Source organism: Aptenodytes forsteri, unplaced genomic scaffold (genome assembly GCF_000699145.1).
Source record: "Aptenodytes forsteri isolate BGI_AS27 unplaced genomic scaffold, ASM69914v1 Scaffold99, whole genome shotgun sequence".
NCBI classification, from domain to species: domain Eukaryota; kingdom Metazoa; phylum Chordata; class Aves; order Sphenisciformes; family Spheniscidae; genus Aptenodytes; species Aptenodytes forsteri.
Window position 1 is genome coordinate 3,128,411 of NW_008795321.1, and position 20,762 is coordinate 3,149,172.

At 38.1% G+C, this 20,762-nt stretch overlaps 1 protein-coding gene across 1 annotated transcript in view; it reads right to left on the minus strand.

Moving 5' to 3' along the window:
* The window catches only part of GLIS3 (GLIS family zinc finger 3), a 177,566-nt gene that overhangs the window by 40,595 nt on the left and 116,209 nt on the right, over positions 1-20,762 (minus strand). Inside the window, exons 4-5 of the mRNA XM_009279945.1 lie at positions 11,349-11,510; positions 9,778-9,888 (exon numbers count right to left, since the gene is read on the minus strand). Of these exons, the coding sequence (XP_009278220.1) occupies positions 9,778-9,888; positions 11,349-11,510 (273 nt within the window). The remainder of the gene's footprint in view (positions 1-9,777; positions 9,889-11,348; positions 11,511-20,762) is intronic.

A 20,762-nucleotide genomic window follows, 5' to 3' on the forward strand; every position in this document is an offset into this window, starting at 1 on the left:
CAGCCTTTCCCTCATCCACCAGGCGGGTCACCTGGTCATAGAAGGACATCAGGTTGGTGAAGCAGGACCTGCCTTTCATAAAGCCATGCTGACTGGGCCTGATCACTTGGTTGTCCTGTATGTGCCGCGTGAACACCCTCAAGATGAACCGCTCCATAACCTTCCCTGGCACCAAGGTCAGGCTGACAGGCCTGTAGTTCCCCAGATCCTCTTTCCGGCCCTTCCTGTAGATGGACACCACATTCACTAACTTCCAGTCCACTGGGACCTCCCCCGTTAGCCAGGACTGGTGATACATGATGGAAAGCGGCTTGGTGAGCACTTCCACCAGCTCCCTCAGTACCCTTGGGTGGATCCCATCCAGTCCCATAGACTTGTGTGTGTCTAAGTGGTGTAGCACATTCCTAACCATTCCCGCTTGGATTATGGGGGCTTCATTCTGCTCCCTGTCCCTGTCTTCCAGCTCAGGGGGCTGGGTACTCAGAGAACAACTGGTCTTACTATTAAAGACTGAGGCAAAGGCATTAAGTACCTCAGCCTTTTCTTCAGCCTTTGTCTGTGTTTCTCCCGGCATCCAATAAAGGATGCAGATTCTCCTCAGCCCTCCTTTTGTTGCTAATGTATTTACAGAAACATTTTTTATTGTATTTTACTGCAGTAGCCAGATTAAGTTCTAGTTGGGCTTTGGCCCTTCTAATTTTCTCCCTACATAACCTTACGACATCTTTGTAGGCCTCCTGAGTTGCCTGCCCCTTCTTCCAAACGTCAAAAACTCTCCTTTTTTTTCTGAGTTCCAGCCAAAGCTCTCTGTTCAACCAGGATGGTCTTCTTCCCCGCCAGCTTGTCTTTCGGCACATGGGGACAGCCTGCTCCTGCGCCTTTAAGATTTCCTTCATGAAGAACGTCCAGCCTTCCTGGACTCCTTTGCCCTTCAGGACTGTCTCCTAAGGGACTCCGTCAACCAGGCTCCTAAAGAAAGAAGAGTTCCTGCTCTCTCAAGCCCACTTTCATGGATATGCTGTGGCAGGGAAGTGAAGACACACAAATGCAGAAAAGGATATTGTTTGCTACCAAAAATGAACCAAAGAATACAAAATGCTATGGACATGCACTGACAGCTGTTTACAGAGTTTTTAGACAATCTGGATTTTTTTTGGCATGTGTGTAAATGTAATGAGAGTGACAGCACTTATTACTTCTGGTAATGAGACATCATGCTGCTGAAGTTCACAGGAATACAAGCTCAGGGCAGAAACCAAGTGCAGGGAGGAATCATGATGTGAAATAGCAAATGGTAACATCAGAATGAACCAACAATCTCCTGGTTATAACAACTGCCACAGCTGCCAGAGCACCATGAAAACCATAGGGGGAGTTTTGATGTTTCCTCCTTCCTGGAGAGCAGAGCTCTACATGCACCACTGGCAAAGCATATACTCCACGATGGAGCTTTCTTGCGAGGCACGCCTCGTGCATCCCACCACAGCGCACATCACTGCCACTGCAGCAGCTGGAGGTGGGGTCAGCCACAGCCAGTCCTCCATCACTTTCAGGGTCTGTTTTCCTGTTTCTCACCGACCACACTCAAAAGAACTGGTCATTCGTAGACTCAGAAGTTTTCCAACAAATTGTATGATTAAATTCCTTAAACACTGCTGCCCATTCCTAATCCCTTTTTGCCAGCATCCCTTTCAGGGGAAAAATTGCTGCACGCCATGGTGCCTGATTTATATTTCATTTTGAAAACAGGAAGTAAAGGGATTAAAGTTGGGGATTAAAACACTTACTCTTTACTGCATTTTTTCTGCAGAATAGTTTCTTAGTTGCCATGGGCACTGCTCACTGACCTTTAGCCCCTGAATGCACTTCTTTTTGCATTAGTGACACCTTTTAAATGGACTCCACAGAGAACAAATGAGGGAAAATATCCTTATGTTCAACTGCTCTCAAAGAAAGAAAATATATTTGCTTCCCTTTCAATCCATTCTCTCCCTTTTGCAGTTTTAACAGTGAAATCTGAACTAAGAGTTTCAACAAGGGCAAGTGAAACCTGAAAGATGCAGAAGCAAACTGGGCTCATACTGTAGGATCTGGTTGTTTGCTCCCCACGAGGCAGGTGTTCACAAACAGAGCAGCTTCTCCAGATTAATATAGTCACATAATGGACAATGTCACTGGTAACTAGCTTAGTGCCTGAATAACCTGCTGAAATACCAATGATGTAATGCTCTAACCCTCCTTGGCTCCCTCTTTCCTCATCAATTAAACATTCTGAGTTAGAAAAAATAAAAAGAAGTTAATTTACTTCCTACAAGAAACACATTAAGCATTGTGTTTCCTGATTCACAAAAAAGCCTAGTTCAAACACTGAGAAATGAAAGGAAATGAAAGGAAAAACTGGAAATGTGTTGAGAAATTAAATAAACCAAAGATACTAGCTAAAGAAAATCACCAGACATTGTTTTCTATTCATGTTCTCCACTAAATCTAAATGCTGGCGTAAAATTTTGTTTATTCCAAAATCTTCAAACAAACTGGTAGCTTCATCCATTGTGCAGTAAAATCAACATGTAGTCACAATAAAAAAGCCCACTTCTACTGTATAACAATGTAAACAATGAACAATCAAGAAGTATGCAGCCCTGTACGAAGCAAGAGCTCTGTATTATTTTGCTGAGGGAATAATGTATTTGCTGACATGACCCACAAAATACAAAGGTAGACAATCTCTCAAAACTTTCTAGAGAACTCCACGTTAACCTGTAATGAAAATGTCTTATTTCCAGAGAAATACTCTTCAATAGGGGGATATCATGTCTTTAAGCACTTGTTTTTTCTCCCATTTCTCTTAACGTTTTCATTGTAAGATGGACAGGTTTATATACATTATACATAACAGGTCTCTAAAAGAGAAGAGGTGAACTGTTAGAAAAGGGATATAAAATGACTAGGCTTCAGAAGAATTCACTCATTGAGATCTGCCTCTAAAGGTGGAGATTTTATATCCCCTTTTTGCTAATACGGGGGGTGCACAGTGGCAGAAGAGCAATATCTGCAGGATTATTACTAGCTGTGCAAGGTGGCTTCTGGAAAGCCCCCAGTTTAGATGGGAACCCTGGTCAAGGTCAGCACAGGCCACTCTGCCAGGCAATTCCAGGAATTGCTTTGGACAGACAATCCATATTGTTAATCATTATTTCCAACATGCTCCACACCTAGTGTGGACAGCTCTGCTCTACTAGCCTCTACTACAGTCCAAGTAGGAGTAGATATGGCTGAGGTGTCATACAGCCTGCTTCACCTCAGCAGTGGAGTGTAGCACCTTTTTTCTTTATTGTCATCAGGAAAAGTATTCTGAAAACCTCCAGCCATTGCTAGCTGATTGGTTTTCGAAAGAGCAATAAATGCAACATGGAAGAAATCATGCACAAATAGCAGCAGGATTAAGGAGACCCTGATTGCCTGTCCTTTATTCCTCCTCAGCACAACAAGGCCTGAAAAGATCTCCTTCCAACCAGATATCACAGGAACAAATCTTGGAAGAGTCCATCTTCATTGGGAGAATGTTTTGACAACTCCCCAAAACCATTGTTCAGCCATCAGTTTACAATTGATCAATCTGTGTCAAAAAGGAAGATTATTACGCAGAAATGAACCAAGCTGGAAGTCTTTGCACATGTCCCTTATCTCCTGAGGTCTCACCACCCCCTTCATTCCTTAGTGATTTGGCAGATGTACCATATACACTACAATTCAAAAAACCTCCACCAAGCATAGATAACTTTCAGAAATGTCCTTTGGACCGCTTTTCCCAAAGCTATGCCTCCATGATACTTGCTTTCTGGCAGAGACAGTACAAAAATTCTGTCCTGGAAAAAGCCAGGAAAATAGACACAAGCACAATTGCTGTGTTAGACTAAGATTAAGTACAAATCAAATAAATAAATAAGGAGCAAAATATAGTTAAGACTAAACACTGCATGCTTTAGCAGATCTATGCTCCTCTGCATAGTATTGAAAAACCCAGTAGAGACCTAGGAGTATCACTTACTATGTTATGCATCTGCTGAGGTGTTAAGCTATCTGGTCAGCTGAATCCATGCATGGTTTCCTCAAGACCCATTTGAATGAGCTAAGATAATGCAGGTTTCCAGAAGACAGACAGCTTTCAGAGGCAATTGTCAGGTAAGCATTCAATATCTCAAAGCTTGTCTGTATAATGTATCTGATCCATAACTAATTTACAGAATAAGATCAAAGACATGATCTTGGGCACTGTTAAAACTGCCGAAGAATCAAAGACTGATCAGCTGAAAGATGGTATTATTTGGTACAAATTGTCTTTCAGTTCAAGGCCCAGACTAAGACTTTTACATTTGCTTTAGCTGGTCTTGTTTATCTGAACTGCTCAAATTATCTTTTCCTTTTTTCCACAAAGATGGAGCTAATCAGTTGTATCCTTATCTATTACACTTTAATTAAATGGAAACAATCTTTTAAATCTCTTTTTTTGGCAGGACACACTGGCTTAAAGAACTATTATACATGACAACAGTTGTTCACTGTTATACTTATGGATAAAATTAAAACCGTATCTAAAAGCATAGCCACTGTACTGTTCAGATAAGGTAGGTGTTAGGAAACTGAAGTTCTCCTTGCCAACAGCTATACAAAATCAAAGCAATCTTTTGTCCTTGTTTTAAATTATCTCTTATCTGTTTGAAAATGCACTTTTTAAAAAGAGAAAACCTTTAAAAAAGGTTTTTACATTAGACATTGCAGATGTTCATGACAAGGTCTACACAGAGCCAGTGGAGGGTCCATTCCATTCACAGTGGGACTGGCACTGTAATACTTAAAGGTGAATTAAATATTTCTTTACATTTACAAATACAGGTTTCTTCAGCAAGACTCCTGCAGAAATAGCAAATTGTTCTTCATGGTATACTTGTAGGAAAAAGGTAATGTTCTTATACTTGTACAAGGCTGAGTGCTAGGTCGCACAACAAATAGATCTTCATGAAGAGCATAATGGTAGTATTCACCTTCTATATTGGTTTCAGATCACTGCATACGTAGTAGTGCAGGTTCTGGGTTTTGTAATGATATGTTGCATAATTTCATTTTCACTAACTTCAATAAAAAGACTTATAAACTAAAAGAGCTATTGATTCATATTTCCAAATACAGTATCATCAGTTCACAGATGAAAGAAATTTGCTGTTTACTGAAAACACAAGGTGTAACCAACTGAAAATAAGCTTACTTGTGTCAAGTAGTGCCCTATTTTTTGACTAGTCAGAGACTCCGCAGGATGACTCAAGGAACAAAATTAGTCAGCCCTGTTGAAGATACCAAAGCAAAGCTGTCAACTGTAGCCTTCCTTATTAAAGTTGTTCTACAAATAAGAACTATAGGATCTAATAGGCATAATGATTCACCCTCACTTCATGTAGACAATATTTCTACCATTAACAGCTGCACCTAATATTATAGGCTGGCAATCTTCAGAGCCAGTCTATACTCAGAACAAAAAGTATCAGTGCATAAATGCTTTTCAGATTTTATGAAGTCAGAAAATAGTGTTAGTGTTTTTTAAGAAGAATAAATAATATCAAGATTAGCTGAAGAAAATACCTGCCTCACTCATCCTGCTGATTTCCTACCCTTTTCTTCTGATTCTCTGCACTTCCACAAAGCAAGCCAAGTAACCATATTGTTTTTACTAGGTATTTGAAAGAATAAATGAAATAGCAATTTCAACCCATTAATTTTTCCTCCTTGTCCTTGTCTTTCAAAAATCCTGCATGTTTACCATTGATTCTGGGAAACAATCAGTTTAGGCCGTTATAGCCCCTCTTCATATTAAAGCCGCTAGTTCAGGAAGCGACTCAGCTAAAAACTGGACTTCTCTCCTTTTTAGAGTTTCCCAAAAGGAAAAAATCCACTCATTTCACGTTCTGGTCCTGGTCTGCCTTGAAAATACACGGAAGATTGAAAAAGCTGAACAGTTGTTAGGTAATTATTGATGTGAGGTGAAAAGAAAAGGTAAACGGTTCATGAGATCCTAAATTAATATGAGGTCTGAGCTAGATAAAGATTAGCAAACACACAGCACGTCAAATGTTTAAGTGGCATTTGCCTGTATGTACCAGTATGCTTTCTAAATTGAGAATTTAGTTGAACTCTGCATATGGAAAAAATGAAGGAAAGAAACAGGGTGAAAGATGAAAGAATATAGGAGAATCTGGGGAGGAAGAAAGTCCTGGGACTGGCTTACCACAGCATACGCACCTCAGCCACCTACAGATGTTCAGTTTGGGTTGCATATCCTAAAGACCCAAAGCTACAAAGGTGGAAGATAGAGTAAGAAAGGAAACTGAAAGACAAAAGGATTATAAAAATGGAATGAGAGAAGGAAAAAAGCAGGAGAATATATAAATTAAGGCTAGGCAGCCTGAAGGTTATTTTAAAGTACCAACTGAGAAGCAGATGCTTCTTTCAGATCAGGCCCAAGATCCATCCAGACTGCTTTAAGTTAGGTACACTGTGTCCACTAGTGGCTGGCATTTCAGGAGAAAGAGTGAGAAACTGTAAATAAGCAGTACAGAATAACCACGCTTTTCCCTAATCTATTCAGCTTGATGCTGACTCCTATCCTGAATCATGATCTTGAAGCACCGATATCCCTTGCAAATCTCATGTTTCTTTTTTAACCCTGTCTCATTACCCACAGAAATATCCAGTTCCCTTTGAATCCCACATGGCTCTTAGCTTCCATTATATGTTGTGGTAATAAGCACCACATGGTAACTGTTCAACTTACAAAAAAATCTTTTAGGTTTGTTGTCCTTTCAAAGTTGAAAGGAGGAGATGACTAAGAAGAGGACAGGTTTTAAAAGTAATTGTAGTCCAGGGGCATGTTGTGCATTAGCATTCCTCTCAGCATCGCTTTATGCTCTCATTTTGGGTGCTGTCTAGTTTTCTATCACTGACTTCCCTGCTTAGAAGGAGCTCCATCCATCTTCCCCACGGGAAGATGAAACCCAGGCACAGTCAGCAATTTTTATTTTTTAAAATAAGATAGGAAGCACTGCTTTTTATCCCACTAACATATTTTAAAAGTACAGACTGAATATTATGATGCATAGAGATTATACCTAAAATGGTTTGCTAGACATTTTCAGCATCTGTTCCCACGTGTTTGCATGGTATTTGTGTACTTGTTTGCCCTCATGTTTATGAAGAATTTTACAAATTACACAAAGATGATTAAAGCAGGCATGGCTCTCTTTACTCTTCTGCTTTTCTTTGAAAAGTAAACGAAAAATTATTGTTCTATCCACTAAATTGCTTGCATTAAATGTATTTGCACCGGGATCTTCTTGGTCTATAGGATTTCATCCCATTACCTGGAGAGATTCCCAGTTAAATGTATTTGGTGGATGGCTGGAGGCTGGGGGTTGGGAGGAGAAGGGGAACAGTGGCTGCCTTACAAGATTTGCAGAAAAGGCATTTTTGCCTTACATCGTAAACCATAAACGTGTATCAACAAAAGTTGCTTAAAATAATTCAGAGACGGAAATTTATCTATATCACATTGCATAATCTGGCCCTATCTTAGAGGGCCAAGGAAAGTGTCAAAGCTTTGAGGACAGATCTAGCAAATCTGGGCTGAAGACTCAAATGTAATTTTTAGTACCGCAAGTAGCTGATTGCACTGTTATAAATATATTTCATCCTGCTATTTTAAGTCTATGCAACATCAAAGACATATTTGCAGGTACAGTCTTGGAGAGCCAACAACTTAAGACACCACAATAATGCCACTTGGTGCACAGGGGGAGGTTAAAAGGAGGTTTAAAAGCAGTCAGGCACGATATATTAAATGAATCCATGACTAACGGGGTGTGACAGCAAAGGGTTTCATTCTTTTCAACAGAATAGATCCCTAGGGCTGGAAGTATTACTCCACTGTGCCTTTATCACCTTGGAATTTTTATGGTTATTTTCGATGAATTCACATTTTTGTAAAGATCTTTTTGACATTAAGCCAATTTTCACTTTTAAAGCCATAAATAACCTTAATTCTGCATTAAAAGGTTTATTGTTTCTTACTTTTTATTATTATTACTGCCAGGAAATATTTCAAATAACCAAAGCATGATGTTAGTTAGCAGTTTTAAGTTCTCGAAGGTCCAGCAACTATGCTGTACCTTGTAGACGTTATACATTGCAAACTTCATCCATGCTTTAAGTATCCAGCTTGATAGATGCCACAATTTTTCTTTTCTTTTTGTGGAGGTTTGGCTTATTTCCCCTTCCATATATCAATGTATCTCAGGTGACCAATGAGCTTAAATTAATCCTTATCAAACAGGGATGAAAAAATAAGCAATTTTAAGTCTAGAATGTGCCCATAGAGAGTCAAGCAAGGAGTAAAAAGGGCCAGGTTTAAACTGTTTGGCACAAAGAAGGAATGGAAAATGAGCAAAATCAAACAGTGACTGAAATGCAGGAAGGAAAATCAGAAAGTCCATTATGCCAGTTTTACTTGAGGCATCACACACAAATTTCTCCGAATGCAATGTCTTGATCAGCATTTACTTCACATGCCTGTAAAAGACAGTGCCTGGGTAGCTGAGTTGCCCTCCTGGGATAGGCAGAACAGGGCTCACAGACCTCCTTCAGCAGTCCTGCCTGTGGACAGCGTGCACAGGAGCAAGGGAGCGAAAGCACAACTTACTAAGGTGAAAATGAATGCTCAGTTACTTCATTTCTGATACAGGAGTGGGCACTCATAAGTTTAAAGGAAATTCCTCAATAATACTACAGGCCAGTTCCTCAGAGGCTGACATGCAGGTCTCTGCTGCCATGTCCTGCTTCAACAAACCATTGAATCAAAACTTACTCTTCGAATTTGTATACTGCAGCTTTAAAGACTGCCACTTAGTGCTTCCAATGCTGTACAAAGCAATTTTTTTGCTACTTTCTATGAATGGCTATGCATTTAATTTTAAAACTTCTAAACTGTAACTTGTTTTACATGGGGCTGACATCTCAAAGGTTTATCTATCCCTACCCCAGTTCATGCATGTTCCCCGTTTATCAGGACCATCCTTTAAAATGAAAGCTTAGATTTTTGTCCTCAATGATCTAAACAATCTAATGAAATAGTGCCAGTGATTAATAGGAGATATGATGAGAAACGCTCAGGAAAAAAAAAATCATCCCCTTAGGTCACAACTCAGCTCTTCAAAGATGTGCTTACACATATAAACAACTGTTGACTCATGGACTTGACATCCACAGGGAACCAGCATTGTGAAATGTCTTGGTATTTGGAAGTGTCTGGCATATGGAAATAAAATTTAGAGCTTAATCTCACATACTGTTCATCTGCCCTCAAAATCCATCCTTCCATCTGAGACTGGCCATATAAACTGGGTTTTGTATTACTATGTATTTACCAAGTGGCAGAACTTTAAAAACAAAAATTTCTGTTTTTAAAAATTATTTTTTATTTGCCTCACTATGAGTGTTTAGTGATTAATAATCACATCAGAAAATAAAAAGCATTAAAGCAGGCAGCCTCATTAAGTCAAAGATGAAATTATCATCTATATAAGAACCGTATCTATTATTTCCCATTAACATTTTTTCTAATCAACAGTCTGAAATAAGCACAGGTACTTGAAGATGCATTGAAACATCTAATATTAGAACACTGACTTCTCCACATAAGCTTTACACCAGTCAACATGGTAGAAAATTTACCTTTTTCCTGACTTGTTGGTCTTTGGAGGAATGGGCTTTCACATGCTTTCTCAGGGAACTTGGATCTGTGTATCGTTTAGTACATCCCGGAATCTGACATGCATAAGGTTTCTAAGTCAAAAAAAAAAAGGATAAAGCAGCTGTTACATCACAGATTATTTTAACTCAAGAGAATCCCTTTTGAGCCTTGAGATGCTGCAAACCACATTATTACAGAAGACAAATGTTGTACATTATTACAAGCAGAATGCTCGGTAATTTATTAGAAAAGGAAAGGAGGAAAGTAAGGCTTATAAGGAAGAGAAACTGAAGGAAAGCTTTTATTATGGCACCTTTCATTGTTACCTTTTTTTTTGTAATCAGTACAATGAATATTGCTAGTTATACTCACAATTTTTCCACCCTCAGAGCAATCTTTGACTTAATCAGAAATTACATTCTTTAGTAAATCAGGTTAAAAAACTGCAGTAAAGGCCCAGATAGACTGTTTAGGATTACAGAAGAATCTGCTTCAGAAAAAGAGAACAAGAAGAAGTGTTAGTTTACTACATTACAAAGAGAGCAAGAAAAAAACAAAGCAAGCATTGAATACTGAAGTTTCAAAAATATTACACACAAAAATACACATTTTAATGTGAAGTACAAGACAAACTCCTTCAGCTCACATTTTCTAATAACACATATCATTTTAGAAAGATACCAGTCCTGTAATACCTTTATAGGATTCTTAAAAGGAAGCCCGATAAATCTAACTCACCAAATAAATACAAATCTCTACAAAGATCTCCTTCTGCCTGTTCTAACCTGCCTGTCTTCCCTGAAGACCTGTAGGTCCACAATACAGAGTATTAAATGAACATTAGGTCCAACTGTTTGCTGAAATTAGCTATTTTGCAATTTAGCCATTGACGTTTCACAAAGCATTTCTGAAAACACCTTGTACAAATTATTAACTTACAAGCCATACTATCGACTATTCGAAATGGATAATTTAAGTTTTGTGACAGCCATTTAATTCAAATGGCATTGTTCTCGTTTTCTTTCTGGACTTCTGCCCTTTGGAAACTGCTTGTCTCTGACGAAACACAATCTTCTGTTATGAAACAAAAGTTTTTAAGCAAATCTCAGCTGTGACTCAAATTCACAAGCAACAATTTGTTGCCATGAAAATTTTTAGGTTTACAAAATTATTCTTCCTCTCTTGACTTTTTGGCACATGCCCCAGCCTTAAGTTAAACAGTTTTTGCCAGAGAATAGCAGTTATTATCGCAGATGGCTTCTGTGTCCTTGCATAGTGACTTCAGGTTCCATAAAGATCACCTAAGTGGGAGAAAGTTACTGCCTCTACCCGCAGCAAAGCCCATGGAGCTGTGGCCTTTTTATCAACTAGTTTGGCCCATCTTCATCCATGCTTATATTACCGGGTCACTTCTCAAACAGCTTAAACAGCCTCATCAGACACTTCTGCCTCCCATCTCTATGGTTATGGGCTACCTGCTGCCACCAAGCTGGAGGAAAGGAGCACACAGTCTAATATACAGGGGACTGCAATGTGACTTCTGCTTCCTTACAGTGTCCAAGTGTGTCCTCTGGTGCTTGGCGCGGTCACTGGAGTTGCTGAATGCTTTCTGGCAGCCAGTGTGCTGACAAAGGTACGGCTTTTCACCCGTATGGCTCCTTAAGTGAATCTTGAGATTTTCTAGTCTGGAAAAGGCTTTCTTGCAACCCTCAAACTAGAAAAGAGAAAGAAATTATTTGAAAGGAAAGCACACACAGCAAACCGCAACAGCAAACACCAAGCAGGAAGGTGAAAGGGCTTGCAGAGACCTCCAGCCTGCTATGGCTGGATGCCTCTCCAGAGCTGAGGAAAGCCTGGCTTCTCAGTGTGGGTGTTGCTGCAGGGTTTGAACCATTTAGACCATATGAATGTATTTATCCTCCCTGCACATGGCTGAATTAGGAAACTATGTCCTACTCCCATTTTACAGATGGGACACTGAGACTGGTCAGCTCAGAGTGCAGCACCACTCAGCCTATCTTGGACACACAGCCCCAGCTGACTCTCCCAATAGCACATAGAAAGCAAAATGGTCACTGTGGGGTTCCCAAGTCCTGCACTATCTTATCTTATGAACCCTTATCTCAGCTCTGGGCTTGTTTGGATATTAGCAACTGAGCCGAACACAGGCATCTCTCAGTACCAACCCAACCTACAGAGCAACAACAAAATCATGTAGGGAAATGTCCACCTGCTCTGCCTTGCTGATGGTGATGTAAAAAGTAAAATGATTTTTGAAATACTTATTTACCTTTCTGCCATGAGTAAATGTACAAGGTACTAAAAATAATGGGACCCCATCAAAATAGGATTTAATCCCTACGCGTAACCAATAATCATGTGGCACACTACTTCTTCACCTAATCAAGTACTGCATCTGCAGAGAAACCTATGTTTATATGAGCAGAAAACCAGTTCTTCATCTATCATGTTCCCATAGTATACTTTAACCTAAGGGAAACTAAAACCCATCAGTTCTATTTGACACCAGCATTTTTATGTACACTTTATTTCAATTAGACTTGAATATTTATGAATATTAGTTAGAAGTATAGGCTTTTTTAATTCTATCAGTCAAGATCAATTAATCCCATTAGTTTCAGCTGCTGCATATTCTACTGCGCAACATCTAAAGCATCTGCTGCATAACATGCTAGTTTGCAGTTCTTGCATACTTGCAAAAATAATAATGCATTAGCAGAGACGTCAGGCATTTCTAATGCTAACGCAAAATTTTCCACCATTTCTCTTCCTATTCATTTTACTCACTTGAAAAGGAATGGGCCATTTTTCACTGATGTCAGAATAACACAAATAAATTTTATAATATATTATTCAGCGCATGTATGTTTACAAAAGCACAGGTAGGAAAACACTGACATCATTCTGATCATAATTAGCATGCCTTTCTTACAAATCTGTAAGACCCTCAAAAAAGAGAAAAAACAGGATATAAAATTTTCATCACTTAATTTTAAGCACTTCAGTTTTTAGGATTAATGCAAGAGAGAGTTACAACTTCAAATAATATAGTGCAGGCAGAAAATACAGAAAAAAAAAGTTTCGGCCTCCCCAGACAAACCGGGGAGGAGAATTTCTGTGCAGCACTCCCTAAAAATTTTTGTTTAGTTTTAGCAACAGAAGGAAAAATAGACTGAATGTTGCCCAGGAAAACACACGATATAGAAGAAAATACACATTACCTATAAAATGGCAATACTAAAATTAAGCTTAAGAAATTAAAGCTTGAGAAAGGGGATGAACCACCCCTCACTATATCATAACTGCAATTTTATTTTTCACACACATCAATTTCAGGAAATTTCTCAACCCATGAAGCTTTTTATTTATATCCCATCCCTTTATCCAAAGCAAACATACAGTGCTTTTCAGATTATCCAATTTTGATCACTAAACATTAATTTATGTTTGTACATATAGTGTTGCCTTTATGTTTATGAACATTTAGTATGCAAGCAAAACATTGTTGCAAGTGTAAAAATATTTTTATTTTTAGGGAACTATTATTAAAAAATATTCCAGGGGAAAAAAAAAAAATTTAGATAGATATCTCTTATAATTGCCTGGATAAAAAATACCACATTTTTTTAGGAAAAAGTAAAGAGTGTAGAAAGCATAGAAAACATGAGAGCAAAAAGACTGATATAACAAATGGCCTTCGAAAAGCAAAATAATTCAAGAGCAGCTTTGTTAAAACAACAGAGAAGCCTACTGACTAGCCCATCTTATGTAGACAAGTTATTATTTCTTATTAAATTCATAAAAGAACAACCATCCATTCTAATGACAGTAACTAAGCTGTACATAAGTATGAACTAAATTGTAGTAGCTCAAGCAACCTTCAATCTCATAGGGTAAAACTCAGCCCAGTGAACACATTCTAAAAGCAGGCCCTCTGTTTTGTTTATTTCACAAGTTATTAAACTTTGAAACTTCAAGCATGCAAACAAACGTGTAAATAATTGTTTATAAGATTGTAAAATTAGCATTGAATTTAACTGCGCAAAAATGTTTAGCTGAGCAGAACTGGGGACTGTTATCTTACAAATTTAAAAATTGTGATTTTTGAAGACTCCTGCATTGCTGATCATAACTTGGAAGCAGAGAAGATAGTCTGAAGTTCTCTCTCCCCTCCACAGCCCTAAATTACTGTGTGTCGTATTCACAAGGCTATATATAATTGTGTATTGCAGAAAAGGTCATTCTAGCAAAACACAGAAACTACAAGCCTGTACTATTAGAAAGACCATCTTTACACAACAGTTAATGAATGTTTACTCTAAAAACCAGGCTTTTTGAAGCCTTGGGAATCTCTGATGCTTAAGGTAAAAGGAATGAAAAGACACTCTTTCCAACAACACAGAACATACATTCTTTCCTGATAACCAGATTTCAATGAAAGTATTCCAGAGACAACACGATTACGTAAGGGGGAAAAAAGTCAGGTAGATGGTAGTTGCATTTTGAAACAGAACTCTTTGTAGTTTTTAAGTTACTAACTGTGGTAGAAGAGGAGGATGTAACACCTTTATTACAATTAGTCACTTAAGTAGATGGCATGCATTTTGCATTCTGAAGCTGTTTAACACTCCTAAACATACTCCTGATTAAACCAGATTTTTTGGAAGTATTATGTGGAATTAATTGTGTAATGTTTTCCTAAACTGCAATACAGAAATCATAGTTACTGAGCTTTTGTTTTTACTGTTGCATGCAAACTGAAACCGTTAAGTAACTCATAAAGACAATTTCCTCTCTGTACTTCCTAAACTTGGGAGTTCTTTTTTAAAACATACTCATTGGAATGTCCATATCCATGTTTACTTTATCTTTTTGTAAGTCTAATTGTCAAAAGCAAGAAACAATATATTTACAGTGAAAGGTAAAGCATGTCAATAAAAAGCAAAAGCAGTGCTGTGACTTTAAAACACTCGCGTTCTCATGAGTGTGCTGTTAATGTTTGTATACACGGAGATGGTGTTCAGTGTGCTGGGCAACCATCCTGTAAAATTACAATATAATTACATAGATATATATAAAAAATAATCTGTGCAGCGTGTGAAGTCCTGCTGGATGCACCATGCACTTCTGAGCCCTGTCTGAAATTAGACAGCAACCTTCATTATGAAATACATTTAGGCCCTTACACTGTAGGAACAGCATGGTAATACCTGTGTGAATACTTTAATGTTAGTAGCAGATATTCAGTGGCCAAGTGTTTAAGAAATTAGTCAGTTTTCACTGTAAAAGGAACTGCTCTGATTTCCTCAGTTGATCACCAGTGTAACAGAGACTGAAGACCTTGCTCTGGCAAACAGCATCTGTCTGAGATCTGATCCATTCACAGAAAAGTATCTAGTCTTGATTTTAAAAGTCAATGACAGACAGCCCAGCTCCCTCTTAATCCAACTATCCCCTAATATTATCTGGTATTAAAAATCTTCACTTTTTCCTATCTGAATTTGTTTTGCTTCAGCATCCAAACAGTGTATTTTCCTTTGTCTTTTTCTGCTATATTAACGTGGTAAGTCATGTAAAAGATAACTTCTGATTCTAGGTATTTTCTGTTATCAAGTCACTTAACTTTCTCCCAAATAATTTATATATATATGTAAAAAGTATTTGCTTTCTCACTATAAACAATGCTTTCTAAGACCTACTTTGACATTGGTTCTAAAACCAAAACAAATAAAATTAAATACTTTTAGAAATATTGACACCTGAGCAGTATTTGATTTTACAGTAATGTTTAATCCAATGTACAACATAATGTTACTGTCCTATTCTGATACTCTCACGTTTAGGCTTTTAATATCTTTTTTTATTTGAATCAGTTATACACAGTGATCCTCAAATATTTTTCAGCATCATGGCATTTGGGGGAGGATCATCTTTTATTTTTTAAACGTGAAGGATAAGCATTTCCCTAGTCTGTTGCCATGTGTGGGGAAATATTTATGGGATATTATAATGAATACATTTCATTACATGTTCCCAATCTGGGCGCTCTATAAGGTTACAGGGAGAGGGGTGGTTTTCTTTTTTAAATTTGCCTTCTCTAAACATCAGCTTTCCTATAACCATAAAATTGCAACAGCTGGCTTTCTTTGTATCAAGAGCTAGCCAGTGTCCACACAAAGTCTCAACAACAAACCTAGATACTTCAGTGACAGAATACATTTTGTTCTTCAATAAAACTGAATACGTGCATCAGACAAGAAGCAGAAGAGACTGAGGCGCCCCCCAAAAGGCTGTGATACAGGGAAATGATTGGATCAGATACATCCAAATGATCTCAGAAAGTTAGCTGTGACCTATGCTTGACGGAAAGGTGAAGAACTGTCCAAATCTCTGCCAAACTGACTTGGGATGAAATTAACCCAACCCTACGTACACACCCAACTGTACCTTCCTATACAGTTGCAGAATACCAGTTCGTGTGGCTTAGTAACCTGTTCAGCCATGGTGAACCTTTGATGATGCAAAAAGAGAAGAAAAAAGTGCACCCAGAAACTAAGATACGTATCAGAGGGGAGAAATTCCTCCCTGATTTTACAAGGTTAACAAAGTAAGAAGCTTCACGCTAGCAAACGTGCTTTCCATGAAAAAGTATCGAAATAATCAACATCTCTACCTTCCATGCCTCTTCTTCATTAAGCACAACAGATGCTACTTCTGCTCCAAGGACACGTGGCATTGTAACAGTGTGGGACTGGGCCTTCCCCACTACATCCACACAGGTAGGAAAACCAGCAGTTTCACAGGTGTACAGTTCAGATCAGACCTAGCTCTTCCTTTGCCAGCTAACCCATGGCTAACCCACATTAATCAATGACTGACTGCACATGGCCACATAGATGCATACTCTAAAAACTCTTCACACAATACGGTTTTGGTTTTCCATTGATAATTTCTGTGGTCCCCTTCTGACTACTACATTCACCTGGGATACGAAATACAGGATCAATATTTCAGTAGTAGTCTTACCAGTGCTAGGCATTCAAGTAACATGACTCTTCTAAATCAAACACTCTTTTTCACTCATTCAAGGGTTGTGTTAGCCTTATTTAAGTCATAGCATTTTACAGAGTGTTTTCATTACAGTTGGTAATATTAAATTCCCACTCAGACTCACTTTTTGCTAGGCAGAATTTCTCATCTTGTAAGTGTAAGCTATATGTCTTCTTTCCTGCTTGTATTGCTTTGCATTTGACTGTTTTTCAGTGCACCTTTTTATAATGCAGTAATTCAGCAAAGTCAATCAGATAATCTGTAACAGTGTGATATCCTCAATATTAGTAGTCCCTGTTGAATGTACAAAGTTTACCTACTTAGCACCACTATTTTGAGAACAAGTGAAGCACTCTCTATCTAATATGTGCCCTACTAATGGAATTTAATACAAAAAACTTAAAATCATAGAATCATAGAATCATTTAGGTTGGAAAAGACCTCTAAGATCATCGAGTCCAACCGTCGACCCAACACCACCATGCCCACTAAACCACGTCGCTAAGCACCTCATCTACACGTCTTTTAAATACCTCCAGGGATGGTGACTCAACCACTTCCCTGGGCAGCCTGTTCCAATGCGTGACAACACTTTCAGTGAAGAAATCTTTCCTAATATCCAACCAATCTAAACCCTGGTGCAACTTAAGGCCATTTTCTCTCATCCTGTCACTTGCCACTTGGGAGAAGAGACCAACACCGACCTTGCTACAATCTCCTTTCAGGTAGTTGTAGAGATCTCCCTCCACATAAGGTTCAAAAATGTCATGTGGTTCAAACCCAATTATAGTGTATACCGTCTTTTTCAAAAAGAGAACCGCCGGCATTTCACCAGCAATATTTTATATTCCATTCCACAATGATGCCCATCAGCACTGGTACAAAATTCAGTACAAGACCTCCTTTGGAAACAGTATTACCTGCCTATGATTCCACATGCGAATTGCATTTAATTTAATTCACTCATAAATTATTAACTAGTAATATTGGACTATTTTTAAATATTCTGTGCTTATAATTTACAACTTTATTTAATTTTTTTTAGTAAAATATCAATACAGAAACAGAGCACTAGTTTTCTACTTTTTCCTTCTTCCATCCCAGACTGTAAAAGTCACAGCTTGATAACACAAGCTCCCTCGAAGAGCTGATGGATATGGGAGAAGAAAATGGAACAAGTGGGACCCTACAAAGGCAAAGAAGGACTCCAAGATGTTTCATGTAGCCTTCTGAGTCTTTGGAAACAGAGTGAGGTAACTTGATATAACATGTGCTGAAAGATCCAAACTGGTATGAGTCTGCCTGCTTGAAGACAGTATAAAACGTTGCCTCTGCCTCATGTAGATGTACTGTCTGGTCATTGACCTGATCCCATTCACAACAGCAAGTTACTCTCTGAGATTGCTTTGACAAGCTGCTTGACTTGCTTACTTCAGTAATATTCATAAGCTGACCGTAAGCATGACAAATAAAAGTTTTAAATCCTAGACTTTGGAGAAAGCTATCTGAATGAAAATATAAGCCATTTCTGAATTTTAGGGAAAGCTGTCATACATGAATGCATATATGCAAATGGAGGGAATGGTATCTCTAAAAACTATAAAGGAAAATATAAATCCAGAGTAGCATATACATAAGGCCCCAAACCAAATCTTTGAATTGTTCAGTAGTCATGTAGCATTTTAGAAAGATTTATTAGCAGATAAAGGGCAAATTAATTATTTAACAATGTTTTATGTCTATCTGTCAATTAATTTTGAATGCTCTGATATGCTGACCAGGTAGGTTCTTCTGTGTCAGCACCAAGGCAGGTGGTATGACAAGGACAAAGTATCTTTCCCCAGCTTTGCGTTTATCACACAAACAGATGTAAAAGCTCTTCTTTATATGGCTTTCAAACAAGAACGATGCATTTCAAGCATTAATTAATAGCCTTTTAAAAAGCATTTCTCTTCCTCAACAGCATTAGCAGGGTGCTGCTCTGCAAGAGATGTAAGGGCTTTCAAAAAATTGAGAGTAAGACCTCACATGAAAACCTTTTAAATAGCTTTCTATTCCCCCAGACTCTCCTGCCTGGCAATCTTGTGAAAAACACATAATTAGTGTCAGACATCATTCAAACTGCTGACATCAGGTGCTCACCAACCAGGAGGCTGCATGACACAGCTGAGATTTAAAAGCCCAGGTTCATGTCATGTAAAATAATTGCTGTGCTTTTAACCCTTAAAGTGCTTAAATGAGGAAAAATGTAGTATTCAGAGCAGCACTTCATTATAGTGCAACCATTTCTATCTGAACAGAATACATTTTGTGACATGGTGACTGAATGTTTTGGTGGATGCACAGCACTTATTAAGGCTCTATCTTCCTGACAGCTATGCAAAGGCCGGGATTTATTTTCGGCTTTTATAGTTAAGCTTATGAAATGATACAATGTCTTGGAATTCTTTGCTCCAGTAAATAATGACAGACTATGTTTATATATGTTGCATACGATTACAGTAGATGCTTATTTGCCTAAGCATTCAATGACACTTTGGTCCAAAGTTTATTGAAGTCAATAGGTAATTACTCTCTTTTTTCCCTCTTAAAAAAAGAAGGTTCCCTCCACTGCAATATCCTCATTTCAGGTATTTCCATTGAAATTTTACGATCCAGCATTGCGTAAGTATAAATTCAAACAAAAGATAATTACAGACCATGACAAAGCCTGAAGTAAATTGTTATTTATCTTCTTTGTACTTCCTACTTTAGGCTAAAAGGCTTATTATACTCAATAGATGTACAAGAAAGTTCATAATCATGAGTCAGCTGTAAGACTTATGGGACTAGTCAGTGCTTATGGCTGTAAGGTTCATATTTTAAGAGCTTTTGACTAAGGACTACATAATGTTTTGTGTGTGTGTGTGGATAGAACAAGATTAATAAACTATATCCTAATCTGATTTCAGTTTTCCAATACATCCATCTCTTTGGGTATATTTTAAGTAAGAAGAGCTACTTACTGCTGCTATAACTGAAAAATGCAATGAAATCAATGGAAAAAAACCCCCAGATATTAATGCAGAGCAAAAAGTTACACATTGGTTAACATATGGGAAATTGAATTGGGCTACTTTTTCAGACAGGCACAAGAGAGGCTGGTCTATTGCATTCTCTTTGAACAAAATATCACTTTATCAGTCACACTGTACACACTTGGCTGAGTATTTCCATATGTAGACAGATTACTTGAGTTTATCAATAAAATTTAATTTTGATCTCCTTTCCAAGGAGATCAGTATTCACAGAGAACAGTCTGGTGTTGGTTCTGACAGGACGAACAGGAACAGTGGATTAAGGATGCCACCAAATCGCAGTAAAGGTGGAAGAGGAAAACAGGTAAGGAACTGTCCCCACCCACAACACTCTTATTGTGAGAGCTCTCTTTACAGATGGCTCTTTTTATTTATGTGTTCTTGATAAATGTAGCATGCTCATTTCTCCTTTTCATTTCAATAATCTGGAGATCTTCTTACTTCTCACATTCTAGACATCTGCACCACACCACATACTCTTACTTTCTAAGTAACACCATGCCTAAAGACACAAATACCTCAGCTGAAATGAAGTACAGTCCATTGAATGTTATTTATCCCCTGAAATAATGGTGTCAAGAGATTCATTCACCATGGAAATGTCTCTTGATTTCATTAGTTTTGGTAAGCATGGCCATTTCAGCCTTGGAAGCTATTTCTGTTGCTGTAGGGAAGGTAAATATTATGACAAGTCCCTTCAAAAGAAACTATGACTGAACACATCAGCTGCTACTGATTCCAAAACCATATGGTACAGAAACCATTAGAGGAAGAATGAACAATTTGGGAATTCTTTCACTGCTACCTTTTGGAAGACA